The sequence below is a fragment of the Panthera pardus genome, unplaced genomic scaffold (assembly GCF_024362965.1).
Source record: "Panthera pardus isolate Hobbes unplaced genomic scaffold, ASM2436296v1 HiC_scaffold_11, whole genome shotgun sequence".
Classification (NCBI taxonomy): domain Eukaryota; kingdom Metazoa; phylum Chordata; class Mammalia; order Carnivora; family Felidae; genus Panthera; species Panthera pardus.
Window position 1 is genome coordinate 42,359,794 of NW_026526666.1, and position 27,130 is coordinate 42,386,923.

A 27,130-nucleotide genomic window follows, 5' to 3' on the forward strand; every position below is an offset into this window, starting at 1 on the left:
AATTAATCATCTTTTTGTGACCAAATGCTTGCTCTTCCCACCACATCCTCCTTCATTTACTCAAAGAATTGGCAGCACTATGCAGAATAGGAAATAGCTTCTTAAAGTTTATGGGATCACAGATTTTTCTCTTTCACTTTTCAGGCAATTTTTAAATGTTATATCTATTTTATAATACAAAAACGGAAAATGCAGTTAAAAATAAAGGATCAAATTCTTCTATCAACTCTGCCCCAACAACCCGCTAACTTGAACTCTGTGCCAGCGCTGTTTACTAAGGGCCAGGGAGGGGCCGGCATCAAGGAGGTGGGGCTGGCGTCGCAAAAAGAAAAAGAAGGCATGCAAAAACCCGCGGCGCTGCTTTACGGCACTCGCTCCGCCTCTCCAGGTGCGGGCGGCGGAAGCCGGGAAACATGGTGGCCTCCTGCTTTCTTCGCAAGTGTTTGACTGCCCTGGCAGGGTTGTTGCTCTTGTCCTTCGAAAGCTTGGCCGCTAGTCAGATCGAGGTAGGAATCAGGCCCTCCGAGCGACAGGGCCCTGGGAGGACAGCTGCGTTGTGGCTGTGAGCGCACCAACAGATACCCGACTCAGCAGCAGCAGAGGGAAGCATCAGCCTCTTACTAGGCTGACTGGGCTGTGGGGAGGGTGTCGGTCTGTTTCGCCCTTTTAAAACGACGAATTTAAAGAATCAAATCTTAGGAGACGGAGGAGGGCCTGATCCATTGCTCCGACGAGTGTGTGGTCCCTAGCAGTTGAAATGAAAGCACAGGAGTGAAGCACCTACTTTCCTATTAAACTACAACGCTCCCCTTTGACAGGAGTCACATGGGTACGGTGTTTTATTTTTGGCTCACAGGAATTCTGGCCTTTTATAAAACTTTTGCTCTCCCTAGTTCTCTGTCAATACTTGAGGCCAGTTCTACAGTCTAGATCTGTGGTATCGTTGTCAGACTTGCATATCCTGTTGGCTAAGGGGCCGAGATAGCACACATTTGAAAATCTGTGTCCAAAGTTTCATCTTCTGCCTAGCCCACCTCCTATTCGGGATAGCTACTAAGTCAGAAACGTGTTTTGATTTTTTAAAAATAACCCCCCTCTTTTTATCCCACATTTTGATTAACACTAAATTCTACGTTATGAGCTTTAAAAATTGGTTTCATCTTTCCAGTTCCACTGGCTTAATGCAGGCCCTGGCCATTTCTTGCCTAGACTATTGCAACAACGATCTTGTTTCCCTCAGGCTTCCAAAGGCCCTCACTTAGATGTTAAATTAGTTTTCATAAAATGCAGATATAATGGGGTTGTTCTTCTGATTTAATCCTTCCAGTGTTTTCCAGAGGAAAGTCTAAACATCATGATCTGGTCTCTGCTCACTTTTGTGGTCTTCTTATTGGAGCCCATTCTTTCCACCATTTAAGTGTCCTGAGTTTAGACCAGTGGATTATAAACTTTTTGAATACATACCTCCCCAGTTGAAAAAGACACAAAGAATGCACCCTCTGTCTATATCCATGAATTACTACTAATCTATATATTCAATATTTATAAGGCATTTTTTAATATACTACAAATATAAAAAGAAGTTCCGCTATTTTCCTCCTTTATTCTAATGGATTATCATGTGTACTTCATTTTGGATAATATTACTATTACTTTTTTGTAGTTATATTGTTGCTGTGCTTTTTCACATTACCATGTTTTATAACCTCTTGTTTATTCTGTCCATTTACTAAGATGAAGTAGAAGCATAACTTCTGTAGAGCCTTTCCTTATCCCTTGTCTTTGTTTACACTGTTGTAATTTGTACACTTAGCTAATATAGCACTTACCTGTTATAATCCATATATGCTTTATAATATCTATTATTCCATCATCTTTCACTTAAAAATTTCAATAGCTCCCTAACTGACCTGGCTCAAGTCTTTCTTCCTTCCAGTCTGTTTTCTAAGCTGCAGCCAGAGTAATTTTTAAAAATGCAACTCGGATCATGTATCCATAAACACCTTAATGTTTCTTTAAGGATAAAGAAACATTTATCCTCTCTTTCTCTTTCACAGACTTCTAGTAGTGCTAATCTTTCAGTTTCTAAAAGCCTTTAGGCTCCTTTCTGCCATTAGGGTGTATGTTCCTTCTGTCTGGAATTATCTGCCCTCTTCTCTTCATCTTTTGGGTCCTAACCTAAATGTCACTTCCCTAGGGGAAACTTCCCTGACGCCTTCTCACTTCCCACCCCCCCAAATCAGGTCAGGTCAGGTCTCTCTAGGGGTCTATCTACTGTACTCTTTCATGATACTGTGTATCTTATCTTGGTAGAATTCATAGTTTGCCCTCATCTGCTTAATGTGTGTCTATCAGATTGGATAGTAACCTCTTTGAAGGCAAGTACGATGACTATTTTTGCCCATCATTGTATTGTGAGCGTTCAGGACAGTGGCTGGCACATGGCACCCAATGAATGTGATGAATGAATGAATGAATGAATGTTACATTGCAGTGTAATGTGTTTGCATGCTTCCTTATTGAACTCTGGGATTCTTCAGAGAAAGCAGCATGTTATTTAGTGATTTTTTATATCACTATACATTACATGTACATGGCACATGATAGGTGCTCCACTCATATGTAGAATGAATAACTTTGCAGTGCCTATATTGTCTAAACAATCACAAAAGAGTTTTGCCATAACAAAATTTTCACTAAAGTCTTAATAATATAAGAATTTTCAGCTAGAAGGGACATTTGAGATTATTGGGTCAACTCTTACTTTCTACATGAGGAAAGTCAAGTCTAAAGAGCTAAGTGACTTACCCCAGTCTCACAGCCATGTGAGGGATAGGACCTGGGCTAAAGCCCACATCTTCAAATTTTTAAACTAATGCTTTAATCCATTGTAGCACATTTTTTCTTTAGCATCTAGGCAGCTGTTGAGAAAGGTTTAAAAAAAAGTGTGTGTGTGTGTGTGTGTGTGTGTGTGTATGACACATTTGAGTGAATATATTTTATTCTCCCTGCAGTTTTCTTGCCAGCTGAAAATTAGAACAGCTAAAGTTAGTTATGCAATTTCTATGTTCCAGTCACCATTCCTACCTTCTGTGTGTCAGGTAATATTACTATGAGCACAGAGAAGCTTTCCTAAGCTTTTGCAGCTTGTAAATAATAGGGCCCAGATTTGAATCCAGGAAGTATGACTCTTTTAGTAATTAATACTGGTTGGTAGTAGATCTGGGGTCATTAAGGTTTATATTCACTATTATTTTAATATATAATAAACATAGTGTTCCTTAAGTATCTGGATATTATTGGATATTGAGGTTTTTAATGTTCCACAATGGCAAATATAGTTCAGACTTTAACAGATTAGTGAATTGGTACATGGCAGCATGCTAGAGAATGTACTCAATCAGATGTAGTGATGTGTTCATATAAAGTAATTGGAAGCATCCAGTACAGAATAGGAGGAAATAATTAATGAAACTTCAACAAGAAGCGTATTAATTATTAAGTGTATAATCAAGGCATGAAAATAAGTCATTCACAATTTGAAGACTGAATTGAAAAACTAGAAGCTGAGGAATGAGGAAGAGCTGGTTGTGTTCGAGATACATTGTTTAAAAACAAGCAACTCCACAATGCCCCCAACAAAAAAAATGAAACTTTTGTCCTTCATAAGGTCAAATACTAGAACCTTTATAAATTTGCATAATGATAATTTACTGTCATTGTAACTGTAAAGACTTCATGAATCTTAACTTTTTTATTCTCAGAAATGTGGCTTTTCTAATATATTTGCTATTATTTGACTTGTAGGATCAAACAGAACAGTTCTTTAGAAGTGGGCATACAAACAACTGGGCTGTTTTGGTAAGTATGTACCTATTCACATTAGATACGTGTCTGAGAAATTTTGTGAATCAGATTTTTGAAAAAGAGTTTTTATTTTCTCATATCTTACAAAAAAATCCTTATTTTGATTTGGCTATATTTTAAGTCGACTGTGTCAACTAGTAATATTCTATGCCTTCAATATATTGTCAAGTGGTGATGTGTAAATAAATATAAGAATAAATTAAATACTATAGTTAAAGGAAATATTTTATAAAATATAGAATCATTTTAATAATGGAAAGTAGTAATTGTATTTCTTTTTCCTTTTTTTTTTTTTTTTGAAGTAGGCTCCATGCCCAGTGTGGGGCTTGAACTCATGACTCTGAGATCAAGTGTTGGAAAGTCTACCTCCTGAGCCAGCTGGATACCACTGTATTTCTTATCTGTAATATTAGATACTCTCTTAGGTTATTTTTTTAGTTATCTTTTTTTTTTTTTTTTTTTTTTTTTTGTCTAGAAAAATAAATAATCATTGTAGAAAATTCAAATTATACAGAAAAGTTTAGAAGAGGACAGATTAGGGGCACTTGGGTGGCTCAGTCAGTGAGCATCTGACTCTTGATTTTGGCTCAGGTCATGATCCCTGACCACAACCCTGGGATCAAGCCCCTCATTGGGCTCTGCCCTGAGCATGGAGCCTGCTTGAGATTCTCTCTCTCTCTCTCTCTCTCTCTCTCTCTCTCTCTCTCTCTCTCTCTCTCTCTCATTCTGCTCCTCTCCCCTGCTTACACTCTATCTCTAAAAACAAAAAACAAAACAAAAAAGAGAGAAAAGAAAAAAAAGATTACTTTTATGTTATGTGAATCTTAATTTGAAAAACAGGGAAGACAGAGAAAATACCTTCAAGTCCCACACATGCTGGCATTAACATTTTGATGGAATTCTTCTAACCTTCTTTCCCTTCAAATATAAGCATAAAGATAAATGATTTTAAGTTACAGGGGTCATCTTATCACTGCTATTTTGCAACCCAGTAGCAGTATATCTTGGAGATCTTTCCCTGCCAATAAAGAGATGCGTAATCATTTCCAAAGGCTGTATTATTTTCTATTTTAGCAATAGAATATTATTAGAAAAGAAAATAAATATTTTCTATTTTAATGTAACAGAATCTCTAGTTCATGAGCATTTAGATTCTAAAGTTTTATTTTAAACAAGGCTATGTTGGGTAGCCTTATACATACACCTTTGTGAACTTGACTGATTTTCTCTTTAGGATAAATTCCTAAGCCATAAGGCTAGGAAGTTATAGAACATAATTGCTCTTCAGAAGTGCTTTACCTCTTTTTTTCTAATCCCAAGACAACTCTGTATTATTAACTTTTGCCTTTTCTCTTTGATTGCTGGGTAACAAATTAAATTGTTTTAATTTGAATTGTTTTGATTCTTAGTAAGGTTTGTTTATTGGCCTATTTTTCTTTTTTGTCCTTTTTATTTTTCTTGGTGTGAATTACCATCTTAATTTATCTGGATTTATAAATTTGTATTTTTAATTTTCCTAACAGAAGACTTGTATGGGTGCCTGGGTGGCTCAGTTGGTTGAGGGTTCAACTCTTGATTTCAGCTCAGGTCATAATCCCAGCATCATGGGATTGAGCTGTGCGTCAGGGTCTGTACGGAGTGTGGAGCCTGCTTGGGATTCATTCATTCATTCTCTCTCTCTCTCTCTCTCTCTCTCTCTCCCTCTCTCCCCCCACCCCATCTGCCCCTCTCCCTGGCCCTCACTCTCTTTCTCTCTAAAAAAATAAAAAACAAAAAATAGAATACACATAATCAATTTTGTTTTTCCTGTATTTGGAAAGTATTTGGATAGTAGTTTCTCTGGGGGGGATTTATTTAATGACATTTATATGATTAGAAGATAGAATAAATTTGACTTAATGAAAAAAAATGTATAGAAGAGTTGACTGAAAGAAACAATGAGGAAATAGAGAGGCAAGAAAGGAAGCAAATTTTTGTGAAAAAGGAAGTGGGGGGCAGATAACAGTACTGCATTTCAAAGCTAGTAACTCAATGTTGGGAAAGGAGGAAAACTGAGAACCATGAATTGTGGGATTTCAGATGAAGTGTAAAGGAGGTGGGTAAAGGAATTCAACTGAAATGCAGGACAAACATGTAAGATTATAATTACCTTTACTAAGGCCAAAGGAAGACTCTTAATGTCTGGGGCCTTGTAAGTTTGAGAATAATTTCATTAAAGTATGTAATTATCTACAGGTTGCTAAAAGTAAATAAAAGTGATTATAGTTGCTATACATAATTGTATTGTGATTAAATGGGACAGCCTAATGTGGGTTTATGGGTTATTTTATTGTTCTCCAAGAAAGAACACCTCCTCTATACTATCCCTCACAAGAGATTTTATGAAAGAATTGAACAAAAGCTGATTAAGATGAGGAAACAGGTTTTTGGTGACCACTTAAAAGAGGGGAAAACTTAGCAGGAGGCAGGCCATGATCTACCAATTTGAGAGGATAACTTGCCCTACAGGAAACCAAGGGCTCTTCAATGACTAGTCTTTCCATGGGAATTCTTTAAAAAGAGAATAACTGCCTATGTGTAGACAACTAATTGCCAAAGGGCTCATCCTTTAGAATATGAACCTATTAGCTTATACTGCACACACATGGAGGCTTTCCTTGTCTGGGAAACCTCTGTGAGCCCCTCTTCAATTGCACTAACTTGGGTCTCAGATGAGAAATAGAGAATGACAGAATTATTACAGAGCATTTCACAACAATTGCAGTTTCACATTGTGTGCGATATTTCACACATTCACTCAGACTTACTAAAGTGAGACTTCAATGAATTGTGCTTTCCTTTTTTTTAATGTTTATTTATTGAGAGAGGGGGGAGGGACAGAGAGAGAGAGAGAGAGAGAGAGAGAGAGAGAGAGAAAGAATGCCAAGCAGGCTCTGCGCTGTCAGCTCAGAGCCCAATGCAGGGTTTAAACCCATGAACTGAGAGATCATGACCTGAGCCAAAAATCAAGAGTTGGATGCTCAACTGACTGAGTCATCCAAGCGCCCTGAATTGTGCTTTCTTAAATGGAAAATCATGAAATTTGACCAGAGTCAAGTTGAAAGTACTAAGCATGCATTTTTTTCAGTGGTACATCATTCATATTTTAAAAATACATATGTTTTCCTCTACCAGTTTGAGTTAATTTGTTTTTAGTCTTGACTAAATGATCAGAGGTAAATGGAATGCCCCTTTGGCCTTATACTATGACTGAGAAACTTTTGCCACCAGAGGGAAATACAAGGAAAATTGGATTCCATTTTATTTTCAAGACCTACTTTGAGTAAATTATTTTTGCTTCTGTTTAATAAAAAAATGTTATAATGATAATCCTTACCCATGGTTTAAAAAAAGTACAAACAATGAGGAAGGGTGTAAACTGAAAAATCATTGTACCCCTCTTACTCCCATTTTTATTCTCCATGATCGCTATTATCATTTTCTTGTGTATTCTTTTAGAAATTTCCAGTGCATATTATTACATTTATGTCTACCTCTCTGTCCTTTTCAAAAGACTAATGGATCATATCCCTTGCTCTTTTACCACTGGCTTTTTTTTTTTTTTTTTTTTTGGTATCTCATTTTGAGAATATGAATAATTTACATTAAGTTGGTATTACCTGGTCCCTTCTCTTTTGCCACCTTAATTTCATGTTTAATAACTTGCTGGTGAAAACGAGGACAGTTTCTTAGGTTTATGCTCATTAAATACTATCATAGCTGAAAAAAGCCTTTAGGGTATGGTAAAATGCACTGAATATAGTGGTGTTTATTATGACTAATGCAGATATAAATTATTTAAACTATTTCTGCTCAAGTTAGGGAATATGTACTTGATCTCTTGCTACTAATGGGTAGTGATTTTGTTTCTAGATTTTTGATTTCAATATTTGCTAGAATAGGCAATGTCGTAGTGAAAATTCTTGAGTACATATTTTTGCGTGCTTACATAAGCTAAATCAAAAGGTAAATATTTGGGGTGCCTGCTAGCCCAGTTGGTTGAGCGTCTGACTTCAGCTCAGGTCATGTTCTCATGGTTCGTGAATTCTGGCCCCACATAGGACTCTCTGTTGATCACAGAGCCTGCTTGGGATCCTCTGACCCCCTCTCTTACTGCCCCTCCCCTGCTTACCCTTGTCTCTCAAAAATAAACATTTTTTTAAAAAAGATAAATATTCAAACTTGATATATGTTGCAAATTACCCTCTTAGAACAGTTATTTTAGTTTGCATTCTCAACAGTAGGATATGAGTTATTCATTTCCCCTCACAATAGCCAATACCATGCATTGTCATGGACTTTTACTTATCAATTCAGCTTATGTTTTTAAAATTATGATAAAAGTTGAGCATCTCTAAGAGTTATAATGTCCATTTTGAATACCTTTACTATGAAATGTTTTGCTCTCCTTTTCCCATTTTTCAAAATTGGGATGTTCACTTTTTCTTGAGCTATAGTTAATTCAAGTTAAAAAAAAATTTTTTTTTTTACATTTATTTATTTTTGAGAGAGAGAGAGTGCAGGGGAGGGGCAGAGAGAGAGAGAGAGGGAGACAGAATCCAAAGCAGGCTCTAGGTTCTGAGCTGTTAGCACAGAGCCCGACATGGGGCTTGAACCCACGAACCATGAGATCATGACCTGAGCTGAAATGTTTTTCGTTTCAGTTAGGACTTTATGGTATTTTTGACACATGGAATTTTATATTTTAATGTAGTCAAAAATTTTAGTCATTTCCTTATTGGATTCCAGGTTGAAATTTGTTTTAATAAAAAAAATCTTGAGGTTCCTTTCTGTTTGCAGGGGCAGGAACATTTATGCTATTCTCAAAGCTGTCATTATACCTACTAATCACAGAGGCATGTGGTCGGAGGTAGGGTGGGAGCTTGGGGGGGTAGGTATGCTTCCTTTGGAATGGATTTTCAAGAGGACTGATTTTTGAGACATGGCGTTAGATTTTTCTAGTACCGTTGATATCATTTTTAGGAATCAGTTTATTTTTTTTAATGTTTTATTTTTGAGAGAGAGAAATAGCAAGTGGGAGAAGGACCAAGAGAGGGAGACACAGTATCTGAAGCAGGCTCTGGGCTCTGAGCTGTCAGCCAGAGCCCGACGTGGGTCTCGTGCTCACAAGACTGTAAGATTATGACCTGAACTGAAGTCGGACATTTAACTGACTGAGCCACCCAGGCACCCCCAGTTTTTGTTTTTTTTTTTTTAAGGTAAAACTTGTTTGGATTGTTTCTCGTTATCTGTTCAGTTCAACCACTTCTTTATGATGTATTCTCTTATATGCATATAAAATTGTTTTGTATGTTGTCTAACATTTTTCATAACTAAAAATAGGCAGCAATTCAGAGTGAAAGGAATATTATATAACCCAAGATAGTTAATTTTCTTTCCTATTCTGTGAAGAGATTATGGACATTGCCTTTGATTGTAAAGAATTTAACCTTTTAGACATAGGAACATTGTAGAATCACATAAATTGCGAGTAACTAAGTTGATTCGGTATTTAATTAAATCACCCAAAGATTTGTTTTCTCTTGAACTGAATGGTCTTTTTATTTAATAGCAGTTATGAAAGACTTCTCTTTAGAGGGATTGGTTTTACTGACAATTATTTATATGCTTTGCTGTTTGTAAGCCTAAGTTATGATACATTCTTTTTTTAGGCATCTCTGAATCCTACTTAAAGAGAAATAATTCTGTAACCCAGTGGCTTATTTTGATTCATAATAATATGTTTCTTTTAATTCTTTAGGTATGTACATCCCGGTTCTGGTTTAATTATCGACATGTTGCAAATACTCTTTCTGTTTATAGAAGTGTCAAGAGGCTAGGTATCCCTGACAGGTAAGAATTCTTAATAAAGCTTAACTCTGAACCTCAGTGAAAATTACCCTTGGACAGTTGTTACCATTTTTGCATTTTTGTGTTGCTTTGGAAAAGGTAAAGAAACCTGAAGTATTTTTTTATGTTGTTAGAGCATACCATCATTTATAAAGAGCTGTTACTTAAGATCATAATGGCAAATTATATAAAACAACAATCAATACTAAGGTAAAAAGATTTGATAAAGTATAATTGTTTAGTTTCATTTATTATTAAATGCTTTAGTCTGGGTTTTTAATTGTAGGCAACAGAAGACAATTTTGACTAATTCAAGTAGAAAAGTAATTTACTGAAATCATATTGATGAGTTCACCAAATTGCTGAGAAGGTTGTATGTAGCTGTAAGTCAGGAACATGTTAGGCTAGGGAGCAGAAAAGACATCTGGAAATCATGGCATAAAACCATCCAGTAATGGGACTCCGGGGTGACTCAGTTGGTTAAGCATCTGACTCTTGGTTTTGGCTCAGGTCATAATCTCACAGGTTTGTGAGTTTGAGCCCTGCATTGGGCTCCATGTTGACAGTATGGAGCCTGCTTGGGATTTGCGGTCTCCCTCTCTCTGTGTCCCTCTCCCACTTGCATGGCCTCTACCTGTCTCAAAATAAATAAATAAACTTTAAAAAACAAATTAAAAAAAAAAAAAACAGTGACAATACTGCTGCCACAAATTGCTGGCTAGACTCAGCTACTGCATAGCTGCTACCATTACCTTTGGAAATGTAACGTTGCTGCTGCTGTCTGCTGCTAAAATCCAACCTTTCCTGCCCTTGGTTGTTACTATCTCTAGCTTTTAATGTCGAGTTCTTGGCAGAAATGTCATATTGGCAGAGCATGGATTAAGTGCCTGTGTTCATGCTGATGAGGTGACAGGAAGAATGACTGTATGGCATTGTTAGCTTCTATAAATGGAGGTGGACCCTGCCTTCTATAAAGACTCATAAAGTGAGGTACAGTATTTCCTAATTACATGAGGTAGTTCAGATACCAGGCAAAACCCTGCGCCTCCACCCCCAGATACACGTTCTTCTCTACATTTCATCTGTCAGATATGATAGAGCTGTTTCTGCTACCACCAATAGCTTCTACTAGTTACAGAAGGAACTGCAATCAATTCAGTTATTTGGGTTTGATTTATTTAGTCCTGTGTACCTTTCTACCTTTGAAGCAGTATAGAAAGAGTTTTGCACCCAGACAGATCTGAATTTGATATCTGGGGTTAGTGGTGATTTTCGTTAAGTGACTTCATCATGCTAAGCCTGTTTCTTCAGCTATTCCATGATGATAATAGTACCATCTTTGCAAGATCCCGATACTTGCAATGAAAAGCAAATAGAGATACATGCAAAGTGCTGCAGGAGCAAAAAGGAAGCAGTGAGTGACTCAGGAAACAAAGATAGAGTACATTGTCTGTAAATAGATCATGTTAGCCTAAGAAGCTGGCAAAAAGTATAATTTAATTCCTGTATTTCATCTGAAAATTAAGGCAACTCGATAGTATTACCATTTAAAAAAGTACATTAAGTCTGAGAAAGAATGGTTTGCTATATTATTCTTGTAATTAGCCAATTATAATTTATTAATTGGTTCTCCTCTAATAGGGCTATGTGGTTAGTCCTTTGGCTTTGACTGCTGTTGCCTCTATACCCTGTATGCTCCTCCAGGAGTTACTATGCATAGTTTGGCAATAGTTATCACTTTGATAAATGAATCTTTGTCTGGTCTCTAGGTTATTATGATATGTTTAAATGGTCCAAGTAAGATTTAGAAGGACTTTTAAAAAATAGAATATAACTGTAAGATGTGTTTTATATACTATAATTGGTAGGTTTGTGCCTGGGTTTCTGAAGGATGTTCTTTAAAGGCTTGTTCCTGTTTCACGGGGTGCCTGCGTGGCTCAGTCGGTTAAGGTTCCGACTTCAGCTCAGGTCATGATCTTGCAGTTCGTGAGTTTGAGCCCTGTGTTGGGCTCTCTGTTGACAGCTCAGAGCCTGGAGCCTGCTTCTGATTCTGTGCCTCCCTCTCTCTCTGCCCCTCCCCTACTTGCATTCTGTCTCTCAAAAATGAATAAATGTTAAAAATTTTTTTTTAATTTAAAATCTTGTTCCTGTTTCACATGATTACATATCTACCTCTGTTTATGATGTCTTTTTGGGGGAATGAATTGAGGACTTAAACCATTTATTATTTTATAAACAGATTAATATACAATATTCAATTTGGCTTTTAGCCTATTTATGATGAATATTCTTGGTTATGGGGAATATTCCTCTTATTAATGACTTATCTTACTTTACTCCTACCTGGAATTAAATATGAAGATATTTCTGTGGTGCTTGGGTGTCTCACTCAGTTAAGCATCTGACTCTTGATTTTGGCTCAGGTTATGATCTTACAGGTGGTGGGATTGAGCCCCATGTTGGGCTTCATGCTGTCAGCAGAGCCTGCTTGGGATTCTCTCTGTCTCTCTCTCTCTCTCTCTCTCTCTCTCTCTTTCACCCCTCCCCTGCTTTCTCTCTCTCAAAATAAATAAATAGACTAAAAAAAAAAAAAGATATTTCTAAGTAAATTCTTTAGAAAGTAACAAATTATTATAACAGTTTAGAAACTTAAAATCATTAAGAAGAGTTTTTAGTTTTAAAGCTTGAATTTCATTTGTGTGTCATCCTTGCACAGGGGCCGTGCTAATCTCTGTATCATTCCAATTTTAGTCTATGTGCTGCTGAAGCAAGCACTTAAAGCTTGAATTTCAAACTACAGTTTGAATTTATTTTTATACAGTATGTAACATTTTTCAGTTAAGAAAATATTATCATGACTTCTGTTCATTTTCCAGGTATGCATGCTGAGAAAAATGAGTGGTCATTACATTTAATAAATACTATGAGAAGAGCTCTGTTTTGTTTTTGTTGTTTTTCATTTGTTTTTCAAAGCAGTATTTTACCTTTGTCTTGAAATGCAGGGTATTTGTATTTAGTTTTCCCATGTTCTTCAGTAAGAAATTTTCATGTCACAAGTCATTTGCTGAAATACATGACACAGGTGATTGCGTTTTATTTTGGAAGTTCACATCAATTCCATAGGTCCTGTTTGAAACATAACATTAGTGATGTCAGTACTCTTGTTCTGATTTCTTTCTGATCTTCTGTCTGTACTTCACACATTCTGGCCATACCGAGCCATTCTCTGTGCCTCGAATGGTTGTCAGTACTTCTGGCTCACTACTACCAAAACCTGGCTGTGATTCTGAATCTCTTGTGGTTAAAAATATAGGTTTCTTGGCTCCACCCCTGGTGATTCTACTTCCCTAAGTCTTAAGTGAGGCCTAGATATCAGCTCTAGATGTGGTTCAGATGCACAATCAAGTTTAGGAAGCACAGATTTAATTTATACCTGACCTTCCAAATTCACATTCATACTTCTTTAAAAACGCATTTCCTGACCCCCTTCTTTGCTTCTATGGTATCCTGTGTATACTTTTATCCTAACATGATTATACCAGTTATAGTATGTCTCCCTTATTAGATTATAACTCCTTGAAAGGACTACGGATTATATTTTATTTCATTTTGTACTTCTAGGGTCTAGCACAGTGTCTGACACATAGTAGGTTCTCAGTAGGTATTGAATAAGTAAACAAGTGACTTGGAAACATTTTATCAGTCAGGCAAAGTACACACAAGTTTGTACTTCAAAAATAAAAACACTTCTGTTTCCTAAATTGTAGTTAGTTTAGTTTTTAGCAAATATTAGTCTGTTACAAAAGAAATTTTAATAAATAGGTTGTAGGAATTTTATAATAATATTTTAAAGTATTGACGCAGGGTAAGGGATTTTAATGGTTGTGGGGGCAAATAAAAAGACATGTTATTATCATTTTCATAGCGAAGTTCATAGCGTGGAGGACAGGTGTTTTGTTCTTTGTCCATGCTTTCTGTAACCTTACCTGCCCTCAGAAATTTTGTTTTTATTTGCCTGGTTTTAACTTCCTTAAACATTTCACTTTTTCGGGAAATTTTCTGCCCTCAAATACTTGTTTTGGACTAAATCTCTGTTTTGCTACCTCTAGTATGCTTAATATGCTTAAGATGAGGTAGGGAAAAGGCATTATGCAGAGGTTAGATCCTAAATTCAGCATGTGAAACAAAATTGAGCCAAATTATTCTCGAAAGTTTCTGAAATAGCACATAAAGTACAATATAGTATTCCATCAAGTCTAACAGCCAGTTTTCCTTCCAGTGCTAGTGCAGATAACTGTTTTCCTTTTCTTTAGTGGAGCACTTGATAAAATGGTTTACTTAGGATTAGGGTATATGTTATGTGAAAGTATACATCTCCTTAATAGTAGAATTATGGGGTGCCAGGGCAGCTCAGTCAGTTAAGGGTCCGACTTCAGTTCAGGTTATGATCTCACAGTTCGTGAGCTTGAGCCCCGTGTTTGACTTTGCTGACAGCTCAGAGCCTGGAGCTTGCTTCACATTCTGTGTCTCCCTCTCTCTCTGCCCCTCCCCTGCTCACACTCTGTCTCTCTCTGTCTCTCTCTCTGTCTCTGTCTTTCTCTCTCTCTCTCAAAAATAAACATTAAAAAAATCGTAGAATTATGATGCTCATGCTGTAAGAGGCATATGGAGATTGAGACTGACAGAGACGATGTAGAGTCGTATCTCCCATCTCATGTTTACTTGGAGACTAAATGCATGCAGTATTAGGGTGGGTGAGGTCTGCTCCCCCCCCCCCCCCCCCCGTTTTGGCTGAGTGCATAAGATTAACTTTATGTAGAGTTACATGTGTAAATAATTTTTCTTAAAATATGATTTAGCTCTACTAATTCGGTGGGTATGAGTTTTTGAAATGGTCCCTGTCTGATAAACTATGTGTATAAATAAATCCAGCAGCTTTTCTGACTCCATTTTTTCCCTTTACTCTATATTTTCATCATTATGTGAGATTCCTAATTTAATTAGGAATAATTAATTATTACTTATTCCTGATTTAAACCTTTTTCTTCATCTCCCCTTATTCAGAAACTCTTAGTTTATGCAAAATAAAATTCAAGTCCCCTATGCTGGTACTTAAGGCTTTTGCAATCTGGTTCCAAATCTGACATTCTCATAATTTAATTTCCATCCCTTATGCCCAGCCACTTCCTTCATGTAAGTTCCTGTATTGGCTTCTGTCACTGCCTTACACTGGTCATTCCACCTATAGTTCTTTTCTTCCTCTTTCTAGTTTTCCTATGCCCAAATTCAATTTATACACTCCCTAGAGCTTTCTTGGTCCTTTTTTCATAAATAATATTTTATTCATACTTTTGTCATGCCAGTTTTTTGTATGTATTGATCTTATTTCTTCAGTGCTGGTTCTCATACTGTTTGTATTCCTCAGAGTGCCTTCTTTAGTGTATTGTACAGAACTGAGTGAATGAATGAATGAATGAATGAATGAAAAGTGTGCTAAAGACTACTAGCTAAGTGAAACCTGGTTGGTCTAGGCTAGAAAGGAAATGTGTATGAAACTGCTTATTTATATTCCCTTTATTTTTTAATTTTATTTTTTTAAGTAATGTCTACACCCAGTTTAGGGCTTGAACTCACAACCCCAAGATCAAGAATTGCATGCTCTACCGACTAAGCCAGCCAGGTGCCCCTCATATTCCCTTTATGTCTTGTTTCCTACACTGCATTGAGCTAAAAGTACTCTGTAGTCAATTTTATAAACTATTCCCTAATTCCTACTTTAGGGATCCATTGGTGGGGTGATCTCACCAGGCAACTTCAAATTCATTTCTTTCTATCAGATAGAAGTCTGTAAGGGTCTTACTTAAGACAAATTAACTTCAACTTTACTTATTCCCTGCTTTACCACTATTTAAATTCCCTTGGGATGTGCTGTTTTGGCGGTCCCTTGTCCTGTTTTACTCCTTTTTAAAATAAAAAATGGTAAAAGTAGAAATGTAAATTTTGGTAGGGTGCCGACTGGGTGGCTCAGTCGGTTAAGCATCTGACTTCGGCTCAGGTCATGATCTCACACCTCATGGGTTTGAACCCTACATCGGGCTCTGTGCTGACAGCTCAAGCCTGGAGTCTGCTTCAGATTCTGTGTCTCCCTCTCTCTCTGCCTCTCCCTGCTCACACTCTGTCTCTCTGAAAAATAAATAAACAGTAAAAAATTAAAAAAGAAAAAAAGAAATGTGAATTTTGGTAATGTATCTGTAACCTAAGATAGAAAAAAAATCATGAATTGCCTATTATTGTGGGTTTTAAAGTCATTGGTTATATGACTTTTGACTGTTGCTTTTTAAACTGCTGTGGATTAGATCTTGTACATCAGAGGGCATTTTGAAAGATGGATCATTAATAAGTTATTTCAGAGATTTTCTTGTACAGTTACTCATTAACATAATATGGAGAAGGGCACGGTTATTATGGCTCTTTGAAAATCCTTGTGGCTTTCTCTCAGTAAGGTCAGACAAAATGTACCCATATTTCTGGCCTCCTCCATACTCACTGCAACACATATTCACTGTACACAATAATTCAGATACTACATTGGGAGTTTTATAATGACTTATTTCATTATTCCTTGAGGCCTTTATGAGAGATTGTTTTTTGCTCGCGTTACATATTAAAAATAGTTACTCAGTAAAAAAAATTAGGAAAGGAAAAATATTATGGGTAAATTCCAACATAATAAAAGTAGTGGATTAATCACTTATAAAACAAGTACAGAGGTTGAAGCACAAAAGCAGTGAAATCAATTATAGCTATAAAAATCAGTCAAGGGATTCACAAAATAAAAGGATGTAAAGTATGACCTCATATATATATGATGACGGGAGGGAGAGTAAAAATTTAGTGCTTTTTAGAAAGGGTTCAAACTTAAGCAACTGTCAACTTAATTTAGACCTCTATCTGCATAGGATGTTATATAAAAACCAATGGTAACCACAAACCAAAAACCTATAATACATATGCAAAAAATAAAGAGAAAAGAATTCAAGCATATCACTAAAGAAAGCCATCAAACCACAAGAGAAGAGAGCAAGAAAAGAAAGGAACAGAGAAGAAGTACAAAAACAACCATAAAACAAGTAACAAAATGGCAATGTCAGTAATTACTTTTAATGTATATGGATTAAATGGTCAACCAAGAAATCAAAGAGGAAATAAAAAAATACATGGAGACAAATGAAGATGAAAACACAGTGGTCCAAAATCTTTGGGATGCAGCAAAAGCTATTCTAAGAGGGAAGTTTATAGTAATATAGGCCTACATCAACAAGCAAGAAAAATCTCAAACAACCTAACATTGCACCTAAAGAATCTAGAACCAGTAGAAGGAAGAAAATAATAAAGATGAGAGCAGAAATAAGTGAAACAGAGACTAAAAACAAAACAAAATAGAACAGATCAATGAAACCAGGAGCTGAAGAGATCAACAAAATTGATTAGCCAGACTCATAATAATAATAAAAAAAAAGACTCAAAATCAGAAATGAGAGAGGGGAAATAACAACCAACACCACAGGGGTGCCTGGCCGGCTCAGTTGGTAGAGAATGTGACTCTTGATCTGAGGATTGTGAGTTCAAGCCCTGTGTTGGGTGTAAAGATTACTTAAACAAACACACACACACACACACACACACACACACACAAAATCAACCAACACCACAGAAATGCAAAGTATTAGAATATTATGAAAAATTATATGCTAACAAACTGGACAACCTGGAAGTAATGGATAAATTCTTAGACATGTGTAACCTTCCAGAACTGAATCAGAAAGGAATAGAAATATTGAAGAAACAGATTACTAGCAATCAAAATCAAATCAGTAATTAAAAACTTCTCAACAAACAAAAGTCCAAGCCCAGATGGCTTCACAAGTGAATTCTATCAAATGTTTAAAGAAGAGGTAAGGGGTATCTGGCTGGCTCAGGTGCAGTGTGCAACTCTTGATCTCAAGGTTGTGGGTTCAAGCTCCATGTTGGTTGTAGAGATTACTTAAAAATAAAATCCTTAAAAAATATGTAGAAAAGTTAATACCTATTCTTTTCAAATTATTCCAAAAATTAGAAGAGAAAGGAAAGCTTCCAAATTCAATCTGTGAGGCCAGCATTACCTTGATACCAAAACCAGATAAAGACACTACAACAAAAGAACACTATAGTCCACTATCTACGATAAACATAGATGTAGAACTCCTCAACAAAATATTAGCCAATTGAATCCAAAAATGCATTAAAAAAAAATCATTCACCATAATCAGATGGGATTTATTCCAAGGATGCAAGGCTAGTTCAGTATTTGCAAATCAACGTGATATATCACATTGACAAGAAAAAGGATAAAAACCATATGATCTCAGTAGATGCAGAAAAAGCATTTGACAAAGTACAACATCCATTCATGATAAAAATCCTCAACAGAGTAGGTTTAGATGGAACATGCTTGGACATAATGAAGACCGTGTATGGAAAACCAATGGCTAACATTGTACTCAGTGGTGAAAAACAGAGCTTCTCCTCTAAGATTAGGGACATGACAAGAATGTCCACCTTGACCACTTTTATTAAATATAGTACTGGAAAACCTAGCCACAGTAGTCAGACAAGAAAAAGAAATAAAAGCCATCCAAGTTGGTAAGAAGAATTAAAACTTTCACTATTTGCAGATGATATGATACTATGTACAAAATTAGCACTGATAAATGAATGTAATAAAATTTCAGGATACAATATCAATATACAGAAATCTTGTAGTTCTATACACTAATAAGGAAGTGGCAGAAAGAGAAATTAAGAAAATAATTGCATTTATAATTGCATCAAACAAAAAGAACAAAATACCTAGGAATAAACTTAACCAAGAATGTGAAAGACTTGTACTCTGAAAATTATAAAATATTGATGAAAGAAATTGAAGGTAATACAAACAAATAAGAAGATATGCCATGCTCATGGATTGGGAGAACTAATATTGTTAAAATGTCCAAAGCAATCCACAGGTAATGCAGTCTCTATCAAAATGCCAACAACATTTTTCAAAGAAATAATAAAATAATCCTAAAATTTATGTGGAACAACAAAAGATTCCGATTAGCCAAAGCAATCTTGAAAAAGAACAAAACCAAAAATACTACAATTCCCGGTTTTGAGATATACTACACAGCTGTAGTAATCAAAACAGTATGGAACTGACACAAAAATAGACACAGATCAATGGAACAGAATAGAAATCTCAGAAATAAACCCACAGTTATGTGGTCAATTAATTTACAACAAAAGAGGCAAGAGTATGCAATGGGAAAAAGACTATCTCTTCAACAAATGGTGCTGGGAAGACTGGACAGCTCTATGCAAAAGAGTAAAATTGACTACTTTCTTACACCATACACAAAAGTAAACTCAAAATCAGTTAGAGATCTAGATGTGAGACCTGAAACCATAAAATTCCTGGAAGAAAACATAGGCAGTAATCTCTTTGACATCAAATATAGGGACATTTTTCTAATTTATGCTTCCTTTGGCAAGGGAAACAAAAGTGAAATTAAACTGTTGGGACTACACCAAAATAAAAAGCTTTTGCACAGTGATGGAAATCATCAACAAAACAAAAGGCAACCTATTAACTGGAGAAGATATTTGTAAATGATGTAGCTGATAAGGAGTTAATATCCAAAATATATAAAAAACATATAACTCAACACCAAAAAAACCCCAAATTACAAATAATCCAATGTAAAAATGGGCAGACGACATGAACAGACTTTTTTCCAAAAAGACATACAGAAGGCCAACAGACACATGAAAGGACACTCAACTTCTCTAATCATCAAGGAAATGCAAATCAAAACAATGAGATACCACTTCACAGCTGTAAGCATGGCTAAAATCAAAAACATGAGAAGTAACAAGTGTTGGCAAGGATGTGGTGAAAAGCTTTATGCACTGTTGGTGGGAATGGGAGCTGGTGTCACTGTGGAACACAGTAAGGAAGTTCCTTGAAAAATTAAAAATAGAGTTGCCAAATGATCTAGTAATTGCACTACTGGGTTTTTACCCAAAGAAAACAAAAATACTAATTTGAAAAGATATCTTCACTCTTATGTTTATTGCAGCATTGTTTACAGTAGTCAAGATATAACAGCAGCCCATGTGTCCATCCATAGATGAATGGATAAAGAAGTGGTGTATATACACACATGAACATGCACACGCACATACACACAGAGCTATTACTCAGCCATCAAAAAGAATGAAATCTTGCTGTTTGCAGGAACGTGGAAGTATTTCAAGTGTATAATGCTAAGTGAAATAAGTCAGAGAAAGCCAAATGCCATATGATTTCACTCATATGTGGAATTTAAGACACAAATAAATGAACAAAGAAAAAAAGAGACCAACAAAAAACCAGAGAGCAAACTGGTGGTTTGTGAGAGGGAGGTGGGTGAGGCGATGGTGAAATAGGTGAAGGAGATTCAAGAGCACACTTAATCATGATGAGCATTGAGTAATGTATAGAATTGTTGAATCACCATATTGTATAACTGAAACTAATATGACACTGTATGTTAATTATACTTGAATAAAAAAGAAGAGAAAAAAATAAAAATAGTTACTCAGAATGGGTAGGGTCCACTAAAGTTAGCATTAAATAATAGGACAAGAATTTGAATTCAGATCTTTTGACCTTATAGTTGGAACATTTCCATTATATTACAACTGTCACCTCCCTAAAAAATTGCAGCAGTTAGTATTTATGTGACATTTACAGTTAAGGAATTCTTTTGATAACATCTAATTTTATTCTTATGTCAATCCAATAGAAGTTGGTATTATTATGCGTACTGATCATTTAATACCTTATTAAATTAAAAAATCTATATCTACATGTTGAATGTAGTACTGAGGTATTCTGAAAATAGTTAATTTATTAAATGTAAGGAATGCCTCTCCTATTTCCTCATTTACATATTTTCCATAGTTTTTATGTTGTCTTCATCTTCATTATTTGATGCATCACGTACTTCATGCTTCTGTACATCATCATGCTTTGTAGTTATAATACATGTTTCTGTACTTCAACAGCTTTGTAGCTGTTTATTCCCTGTCTCTAGTCTCTTTCTTCCTCCAAATCATCCTACACACAGCTGTTAGGATTCTTTCTCAGACACTGCTTTCATGTTTTCACTCCCACGATCAAAAACCTGCAGTGACTCTCTGTTGCCTTTCTGAAAAATCCAAAATTTTTAACCAGCCTTCAGTCTTTACTGCTTTGTTAATTCCAATTTACTGTGTTCATTTGTAGATTCATTACAACATCTACTACATAATATTTAATCACTCTCATTTCTCTATTTGTTTTAATCCCACCTAAAACACTTTAATGTCCTCTGTACCCTTTTTTCCTACCCATATATCTTTCTTTCCTTTGTGTCATTGTGTAGAATGTTGTAGAGTACTCTATATAGGGAAGTCACTTGAATGCTTTAAAAAAAAAATTTACAATTAATGTATACAATTTTCTAAATACATATTTAAAATTTTATTCTGTTACTATTTTTATTTTATGATTTTGCCTAATTTTTTATGAACAAAAGGACTGGAACTATAGTAAATGTGCTTTGTAAATAATTTGCAGTATTTTATCGTAATTTTTGTCAAAGTAATATTAACTCATGCCTTTGGTTGTTCTGCTTCTTGTCTCCTGTCACTTCCCAACAGTTTTTTCTTGTATACTCTGTAAAAATATAAATAATAGTGTTTGACTGTAGATACTTAAATATTCTTAACAACCTGTCATTTTATTCTCATGTTGGCAGCTGATCTGTCTGCCACTCCACATGATGTTCCTGGTAAAGTGTATAATATCTTGAATAGGGAAACATTTAGAATAGTTAAGTTGAAATGTGGAGAATAGTGACAAGGAGAAGGAGAATAGTGACAAGGGTAAAAGGGCATTTTGGCTCCTGCTATCATGCTCTTAATGTTTAAATAATAATCAGAAACCATTTGAAAGACTAAGAAGACTGCGAAGGATTTTATAGAACGAAGGGGATATTTCTTTATCGATTTGTAGATAGATAGGAAGGTTTGGGATGTCAAAGAAGCAAGAGATGTTTATTCCTAAATCAATACCACAATGTTTTTGTTACAGACACTAACTTCTTATCTGGTAACTTGATTTCCTTGACTTTGTTCTTTTTTAGAATCATCTTGGCTATTCTTGGGTCTTGTTTCTTCCATATTAAGTTTAGAATCAGCTTGCCAAGTTCTTAAAACTCTGTTGGGATTTTGATTTGCATTGCAGTGAATTTTAGATTAATTTAGAATGGGCTTCTTTATAGCATTAAATCTTAATTTTTGCATAAGGTATATTTGCATATAATTATATGTTTAACAGCTTTCAACTAAGTTTTGTAATTTTTAATTTTTCTCCATAAACATTTTTGGTAGTTTTTAGTTTCTTATTTTTTTGTTGATACTGTAAATGGTACTATTTAAGAAATATATTTTTTTCTGTTGCACATGCAGTTGGCTTTAGTATATTGTTCCAGCAACTTATTGAACTGTATTAATTTTAATAATTTGACTATAAATGTTCTTTTTTTAGTACCCATGAATCTACGAACAGTGACAGTTTTCTTTCTTTCAAATCTTTTTACCATAAAACTTTTTTTACATCTTCAAGATCTTTCATATTTGAAATTTTGGGGATAAAAATTGTCTTTAAAGACCAAAATAATTAATAGTCTGGAGAAATCCTTTATTTTGTCCATGAAAAAAATGTGTTCTTGAGAGGTAATGTGATGTTTAAGGTCAACAGCTGTGTAGTAGCAGACATAATGCTTGAATTCTAGTATAGTGATTATATTATACTATGTTGTCAAATTCATCAATATAAATAAGTGAAATATTAAAGAAAAAGGATAAGTGAAAGCAATTAATTAAAAATAAAGATAAATGTTGATATGACCTATAAAGCTGAATTTTACATGATAATATACTTAATTTATTATTGTAAACAATAATAACCTTAACAAAATTACAGTAACTGATCTTCAGAGCTTTTTCCTGTAATATGGTTTCTCTAGAGCTGTTCATCTATTTCAATTTGAAGATAACACAAAATTATTTTTAGGGGTACCTGGGTGGCTCAGTCAGTTAAGCATCTGACTCTTGATTTCGGCTCAGGTTATGATTTCACAGTTTGTGGGATCGAGCCCGCATTGGGCTCTGCACTGACAGCACAGAGCCTGCTTGGTATTCTCTCTCTCTCTTCCTCTCTCTCCCTCCCTTCCTCCCCCCCCCCCAAATAAATAAAACTTAAAAAAAATTATTTTCATTTTTGTACCTCCAATCAGGTGAACCTATTGGTGTTTAATATCTAGTAATTATGTCAGAATGTGCAATAACTTGATTTCCTGGGTATTTGTGATGGCCTTGTTAAATAGTCTTGTTGAATACTTGTTTTAAAATCAGTTATAAACCAATTTAAAATTCGGGTGCTTCCAAAGATTGTGTAAATATAAGGAAATCACTCTTAAATGGAAGACAATTAGCACAGTATTTAAGAGTACAAGCTGTTAGTAGAACTGTCTCTATTTGCAGATGACATAACATTATATATAGAAAATCCTAAAGACTCTACCAAAACACTGTTAGAGTTAATAAACAAATTCAGTAAAGGTACAGGATATAAAATCAGTGTACAAAAATCTGCTGCATTTCTGCACACTAGTAACTGTCAGAGAAATTAAGAAAATCCCATTTATAATTGCATTAAGGGGCGCCTGGATGGCGCAGTCGGTTAAGCGTCCGACTTCAGCCAGGTCACGATCTCGCGGTCCGTGAGTTCGAGCCCCGCGTCAGGCTCTGGGCTGATGGCTCGGAGCCTGGAGCCTGTTTCCGATTCTGTGTCTCCCTCTCTCTCTGCCCCTCCCCCGTTCATGCTCTGTCTCTCTCTGTCCCAAAAATAAAATAAAAAACGTTGAAAAAAAAAAAAATTAAAAAAAAAAAATAGTAAAGTACCTAGGGATTAATTTAGTCACAGAGGTAAAAGACCTGTACATTGAAAACTGTAAGACATTATTGAAATAAATTGAGAAACACAAATAAATGGCAAGATATTCTGTGCTCATGGATTGGAAGAATTAATATTGTTAAAATGACCACACTACCCAAAGCAATCTACAGATTCAGTGCAATCCCTATCAAGATTCCAATGACATTTTTCACGTAAGAAAAAACAATCCTAAAATTTTCAAGTAGACAAAGCAATTTTGAAAAAGAAGAAAAAGGTAGAGGCATCATACTTCCCGATTTAAAGTATAGTGCAAAGCTATAGTACTCAAAAACATTGTGGTATTGGTATGAGAATAAACACAATCCAGCGGAACAAAATAGCCCAGAAAGAAATCTATACATATGTGGTCAATTAATTTGCAACAAAGAAGTGAAGAACATATTTCACTTCATTAGTGAAAGGACATTCTCTTCAATACATTATGTTAGGAACACTGAGCAGCCATATGCAAAAGAATGAAACTGGATCCATTAACTTACATTATTCACAATCATCAACTCAAAATGAATTAAAGACTTGAATGTAAGACCTGAAACGATAAAACTTTTAGAAGAAAATGTGTGCAGTAAACTCTTTGACATCAGTCTTGCTGATGATTTTTTAAATTTGATACCAAAAGCAAAGGCAACAGAAGCAAAAATCAGCAAGTAGGACTATATCAAACTAAAAGCTACTCTTCATCAAAGGAAACCATCAGCAACATGAAAACACAACCTACCAAATGGGAGAAGATATCTGCAAGTCATATATCTGATAAGGGGTTAATATCCAAAATATATAAAGAACCCATGTAACTCAATAACAAAAAAAAAATCCAATTAAAAAATGGGGAGAGGATCTGAATATTTTCCAAAGAAAACATACTGATGGGAAATAGGTATATGAAAAGGTCTCAGTATTACTAATCATCAGAGAAGTGCAAATCAAAACCACAATATCACCTCCCACCTGTTAGAATGACTATTATCAAAAAGACAAGAAATAGCAAGTGGTAGTGAGGATATGGAGAAAAGAGAACTCTTATGCACTGTTGGTAGGAATGTAAATTGGTACACCCACTATGGAAAACAATAAGTAGCTTCCTCAAAAAGTTAAAAGTAGAACTAACATAGGATCCTGCAATTACATTTCTTGGTACTTATCCAAAGGAAATGAAAACACTAACTTGAAAAGGTATCTGCACCCCCATGTTCATTACACTATTATTTACACTACTGAGATGTGGAAACAACTAAGTGTCAATGGAGGAATGGATGGATGGATGGATGCATGGATAAAGAAGATGTGGTATATATACACAATGAAATATTAAAAAAAAAGAAGGAAATACTGCCATTTTTGACAACATGGATGGACCTCTGAGGGTATTATGCTAAGTAAAATAAGTCAGAGGAAAACAAACAATGTATGATCTCACTTATATGTGGAATCTAAAAAAAGTTGAACTCACATACACAAGGATCAGACTGGTGGTTGTCAGAGGCAAGGGGGAGTGGGTGGGCAAAATGGATAAAAGTGGTCAAAAGGTAAAGACTTCTAGTTATAAAACTAGTAGTCCTGGAGGTGTAATGCCTAGCATGGTGAGAAAAAAGGGAAAAAGTGCAAGCTGTAGGGTCAGACCAGACCACAAAGTCTAATCTAACTTAAGAAGTGGGCAAGAATGATTGATGACTTATATTGCTTTTGCTTCAGATTGCTACCAAACCAACAAAGAAGCAATGCAAAGTATATATGAAATAAGGATATGAGTAAGCTGTAAGTGGCTACAGCTCTCCTCTACTTGTTTGTTACCATGGTGATCCTGAATTTGGCACCAACTGGTGCAGCCTGCAATGAGTGAGAAACTAGCCAGGTCAGAGGAATCCAGAACAGTTACTAGTGGAAGGGCCATGTTGTCATTCAAAAGTTCTACCTACTGTCACATTAGGCAATTTCTTGCTGTGCCTGAGATTTGTATTTACATGTTTTATTTCCTACTGTATCATCAAGCCTTCAGTAAACTTGGAAGGGGCCTGAAAAAGTCACTGCTAGTTTTTTGATTTTGGATGAACTATTTAATCTCTCTCAGCCTTAGTGCTCTTGTCTGTAAGATGGGGAAAGAATACGTACGTGGGGTGACTTGTTGGTTCATCAATCTGGTTAGGAGTAATTCCCAGTTCCCTTTTCCCTTGCATCATTTATGAATCAGCCTCTCATATTTTCTGATTATTGAATTGGCTTAGCATCAGCTGACTTGGAATTAATTTAATGATCCTAAATACTAGTTTTACTGTGACACTCTTAATTACCATAAGAAAGGTCATAAAAGGTGTAAGTTTGTAAGTGGGGCCATTTTGAGTCATGAGCTGCCTGTACAGACCAGACAGGAATAATATGCTTATTAGTAGGAAAAGGAGAAAAGCAGATGGTTGTAGAAGAGCTGACAAAACACTGGCTTTCATAAAGTTTCACAAATTTTTATTGTTGATATATCGAACTGCTTTCAAGTTCTGGTCTCTCTCTGTAAGGCTTTATTCTTGAATTTTCATCAGATTGTGTGCCATGCTAATATTCATCTTTCCTCTTTGAACTAGCTTTAGTGATTCCTTACAATTAAGGGAGCCTAACTAGAGTACATATTAGGGGATGGATAAAGGATTAACAAAGCCATTTTCTACTATTAAAAAAAATGACTTTGTTCACTTTGTAACACTGTACTTTTAGATATCTCATAAAGGTAGACAGCATTACTTGTGGTAAAACTGTTCCCTTACTAATTAGAAAACCACAAATAGACCAGTATAAATAAATCATAAGTACTTGAGGAAAAGCCATATCTTTGGGCTTCCCTGAGTGTGAAGATTCCTGTAATTGTGTTTGTTCCTTGGAGGGACCCTGAAAACTATGGTTATGGAGTTCTTGCATAAGATGTTGATTTTAGTTGGGCATGAGGCTTCTAAGCCAAAGTGGATATTCTGCCCACCCATATAAGTCTCATTCTTTTATCCTTGAGTTGTCATCTGAAGCACCAAAAAGAATAGCTTGGGAGGATCATATATATATATTTATATGCCATGCTGTCAGCTACAGCGTCTTAGACTTGAAATAGAAAGTCCTCATCAGTTGCATATATTGCTGTGTAGATTGTGAGGGTACCTCTGTGGAAGAGGAGTGTCTAATACTTTTATGTCTTGTTGCTATAACAAATTGCCACCAATTTAATAGCTTAAAATAATATATACTGGTTCTAGATATCAGAAGTCCAAA

The 27,130-nt window shown here is 35.4% G+C and overlaps 1 protein-coding gene and 1 non-coding gene across 2 annotated transcripts in view; one reads left to right on the forward strand and one right to left on the reverse strand.

Moving 5' to 3' along the window:
* Positions 1 to 363: 363 nt before the first annotated feature.
* The window catches only part of PIGK (phosphatidylinositol glycan anchor biosynthesis class K), a 124,863-nt gene continuing 98,096 nt past the window's right edge, over positions 364 to 27,130 (forward strand). Inside the window, exons 1-3 of the mRNA XM_019448841.2 lie at positions 364 to 506; positions 3,808 to 3,861; positions 9,668 to 9,759. Of these exons, the coding sequence (XP_019304386.1) occupies positions 414 to 506; positions 3,808 to 3,861; positions 9,668 to 9,759 (239 nt within the window). The 5' untranslated portion in view covers positions 364 to 413. The remainder of the gene's footprint in view (positions 507 to 3,807; positions 3,862 to 9,667; positions 9,760 to 27,130) is intronic.
* LOC128775972 (U6 spliceosomal RNA) lies at positions 12,428 to 12,531 on the reverse strand. Its single transcript, XR_008420951.1, has one exon. It is a non-coding gene; the product is annotated as a U6 spliceosomal RNA (small nuclear RNA).